Genomic DNA, 3,726 nt, shown 5'->3' on the forward strand with positions numbered 1-3,726 from the left:
TGAGGCAAAATCACATTTCTCATCATTACAATGAAACAACACACCGTTACAAACTTGTTCAAAGTAAGAAATTATGACCGAGTATCACTAAGTTTCGATGAAAAGAACACTCCCTTAGATCTATATTACCAAGTTAAAAACTTCCGCATGGCCATCCGCCTGGTACATTTGAGTAGAGAATCTTCCACCGTAAACCCTCTCTGCACGTAGGATTCATCTCTCTCTGTCTGTGGCGACAGCTTATTTAGGCACCTTCTATGTGACAAGCACAGTAACAAGTTGAAAATCAGAAAACCACCAAAGGAAACCGCAAAATTCGGTTGAAGAAGGAAACCCCAGCCCAGCCCAACTTCGATCTTTCTAGATAACAAGCAATGCATGTATATAGATTTCAAGGGAGGATGCCAACTCCCCATCCACATTGCAACTCCAAGATAAATGGCAGTATTATTATCAGCGCCTGGCTCTGTCATCATCACGTCTGCCATCATACCTTTTTCTCTCGTTTGATCGCAAATCATCGTATCTTGCTCTCTTGGAGTAATCCATACGTCTGTCCATCTCATGACTTCTATTTTCACGCTCTACTTCCTCTCCTCTTGCCTGCCTTCTACTTCCACCTCGCTGCTCTGCATTAGCCCTCTCATGCCTTATATATTCATAATCTTCATCTCTTCTATGCTTTCTCACTCTGTGCTCCTCTTCATATCTGCTTTGTCTTCCCCTTCCCCCAAGCTCCTCATGCTCCCGGTCATCCTTTCTACTGATGCGTTGTGGTTCATCATCCTCGCTATCCTGCTGTCCCACAGATCTAAGCCTTGTGTCCCTCTTATGATCATCCTTGCTCAAGTGTGCTTTGGTATTCGATTCATACCTGATTTTAGAGTCCTTCCATTGCTCCCCAATGTGCTCTGCCTCTTTCACATAATTGCGATTTGATAACTTTGACTCAGGATCTTCTTTTCCATCATCAGGACTCCTCTTCCCCTTCATTACTTCTTGACTCCTGTACCTGGATCTATCCATGGTATCTCTCCCTGACCTGTACAAATCATTATCAATGTCATTGAGTGGAGAAACTGCTACCTCTTCGACTATTTTATGTTTCCCTGCAGTCCTATTAGCATTTCTCCGATCATAACTGACACCATAGTCCTCATCAGTGTTGTGCCTCCTAATTCCACCCTTCTTTTTTTGCTCATCTGTACCAGTACCAAAATCATCATTGTCAGAGTCATGCCTCCGACTTCTCAGACTTTTATCTGTTATTTCCCTTTTATGTTTTCTTGCTCTTTCAGAATCATATTCATCAACCACATCATTCATTCTGCTTCTTTTCCCATGTCTACCATTGCGGCTTTTTTTCATATCTTCCACATCAGAGTCACCTCCCTCTTTCCATCGGCCCCGACTATGCTGATCATTCTCTTTCTCCAGTTGAATTCTTCTCTCTTCTACTTCACTATTGGTATCATCAGTTTCATCCTCTGAGTCATGTCTTCCCCTAGTTCGTGCTTGCTGATTCCCCTTCTGACTTTGCTTCTTGGATGAGCCTCCATCAAAATCAGAATCATCATCAGAACCATGCCTCCTACTTGACTTCTTGTACTTGGCCCCTTTTTTGGAACTCTCATGGCCAATGCCATCCTCATCAGTAGCAGAATCAGAATCAGAATCATCACTATCATGCTTTCTGTTCTTGTGCTTCTTGCCAACATCCCTATCAGAATCAGAATCATCACTGTCATGCACCCTGCTTTTATTGTGATTCTTTAAAGTCTTGCGCACATCGACATTCTCACCAGAATCTGTGGCAGAATCCGAATCATCACTGTCATGCACCCTGCTTTTCTTGTGTTTCTTTAAAGCCCTGTGTTTCTTATCAACAGAGATTTCACAATCACTCCGCCTATTACTTCTATGGTGCTTTGCTTGAAGACCTTTTACATGTTTCCCACTGCTATCTGTATCAGAAGAATCAGACTCATGCCTTCTCTTTTTACTTTCTTCCTTCTTGTGGCGCCCAGATTCTTTAACACCCTTTTTCTTATCATCTTTTTCAACTTTCTGATCTCCCTCCATATTTTTCTTTGACCTTTGCTCTCTATCTAGAAAAGCATGTTCACGCTTGATATTGTCACTACGAACATTTTTCCAGCCATCTCTTGCATCATCATTCCCTTCAATACTGTGTTCCTTGAGTTCCGATGCAGAAATCCCAAAAGCAGCTCTTAATGTTTCCAGCTGCTTCTCTTTTCTAGCAGCAATTTGGTGGGTCTGTGTCTCTGAAAGCCTGGTAAAAATTAAAACACAAACTCTCAGATTATGTCTCATTGAAAGCTAGAAAAATAAACCTATTAAAAGGCATGGTGGCAAGTATAGCTATAACTACTTTTAAGACATTCTTCTTTTATGTTGAGGGATGTTCCTTAAGGGATAGAATAATTCTTCCTTGAAGTTTACCATATGTTCTTCCTCAAAGAAAAAAATCTACTGGAGATTTTTTTAATTTATACACAAAGTTACATGTAGCCTCACACGCCAAAACTTGTCCCCTGGCACACACACCTGCATTTCATATCTAAAGAGATGAATCGCAAGCACGAAAGAAAAAGGGCCTATTGCAATATACCTGTGCTTAATATAACAAGCTCTCAAGTCTGCTCCATTTGAAAATCCATTAAGGAAATAATTACAGATATACAGAAGTAAAAACATAAAAATGAGATAAATAAATGAAAGTTATTCGAAAGAGAACCAAGTAGTTAGAAGTCAGAAACATAAATTCCCAACTAAACCCCAGCTCTGGATAAAAAAATAAGCCTTCATTCATTACACCTTGCAGCCAAGAGGGCGAAACAGCTTATTCCAATAGCACGGTATACTAACATTTGGGGGAGTGTTACATCGTGCCACACTAATCTTATTAGTCTATTATCACTGTTAATATATCACGAAAAAGTCACTTGTAAAAATACGTATAAATATATATATATATATATATACCAGTATCAACCATAAACCAACATTTTTAAAAAAATTAATACATACTACTAATACACAAGCAACTGCGGGAAGAAGGTAAACAAACAAAACGCTTCAACTTTCTGAACTTGAAAAAACTGAAAAGAGTGAAATTACTTATTGTTAGCAACAGCAATGGCAGTGGGCCCATCCTGGGAGGTGGCTGCGGCGGCTTCCAAAGTCCTCCGGGCATCCTCAAGCTTCTCTGCAATCTCAGCGTCGGTGTAACCTTGATCTATAAGTGTATCCTGGAGTACGACAAGCTTGAGCTCGATCTGACGCTTGCAATCATGCTCAAGAATGTCCTTGTTCGGCTTCCTGGTGATACCAGCCGTGCCCTGGTTTGCCTCAAATCCCTTGGTGGTTTCGGAGACCCTCCCAGTCTTTGACCTGATTAAGAACCTGTTGCTCTGTATGTACCCATTTGTTCCGGAACCTCTCGGGGTTTGTAACCCTATTCCGTTGTACATCTCGGCCCCTCAATCCAAGCAATCAAAAATCCAAGATCATAAAACCTAAAAATCCAAATCCATACAAAAGGCCTGACGAGAGAGAACCAGTCGATGATCGAAAGATCCTATGGCGGTCTCTGTGACGGAACGACGGTGGAGTGTAACGAGAGCTTCAAGAAAAAGGGTTCACCAGTTCAGTCAGAAATGGAAGCGGGGAAGTATCGAAGAGATGGGGGTTCTGTCCGTGTAC

The 3,726-nt window shown here is 41.3% G+C and overlaps 1 protein-coding gene across 1 annotated transcript; it reads right to left on the reverse strand.

Annotated features, from left to right (window-relative positions):
• LOC122315987 (serine/arginine repetitive matrix protein 2-like) lies at nucleotides 1–3,726 on the reverse strand. Its single transcript, XM_043132377.1, has 2 exons — nucleotides 3,142–3,726; nucleotides 1–2,293 (listed from the first exon to the last, which is right to left on the reverse strand). Exons 1-2 carry the CDS (start codon nucleotides 3,492–3,494, stop codon nucleotides 454–456), a joined length of 2,193 nt encoding a protein of 730 aa, XP_042988311.1. The 5' UTR covers nucleotides 3,495–3,726; the 3' UTR covers nucleotides 1–453.

Source organism: Carya illinoinensis, chromosome 7, assembly GCF_018687715.1.
Source record: "Carya illinoinensis cultivar Pawnee chromosome 7, C.illinoinensisPawnee_v1, whole genome shotgun sequence".
NCBI lineage: Eukaryota > Viridiplantae > Streptophyta > Magnoliopsida > Fagales > Juglandaceae > Carya > Carya illinoinensis.

Excerpts from the sequence above, each read along its gene's own strand:
- LOC122315987 (XM_043132377.1), bottom strand. The coding sequence starts at position 3,494 with ATGTACAACGGAATAGGGTTACAAACCCCGAGAGGTTCCGGAACAAAT. Across the intron at positions 2,294-3,141 it reads ATTGCTGTTGCTAACAATAA|GCTTTCAGAGACACAGACCC; the intron begins GTAATTTCACTC and ends AATTTTTACCAG.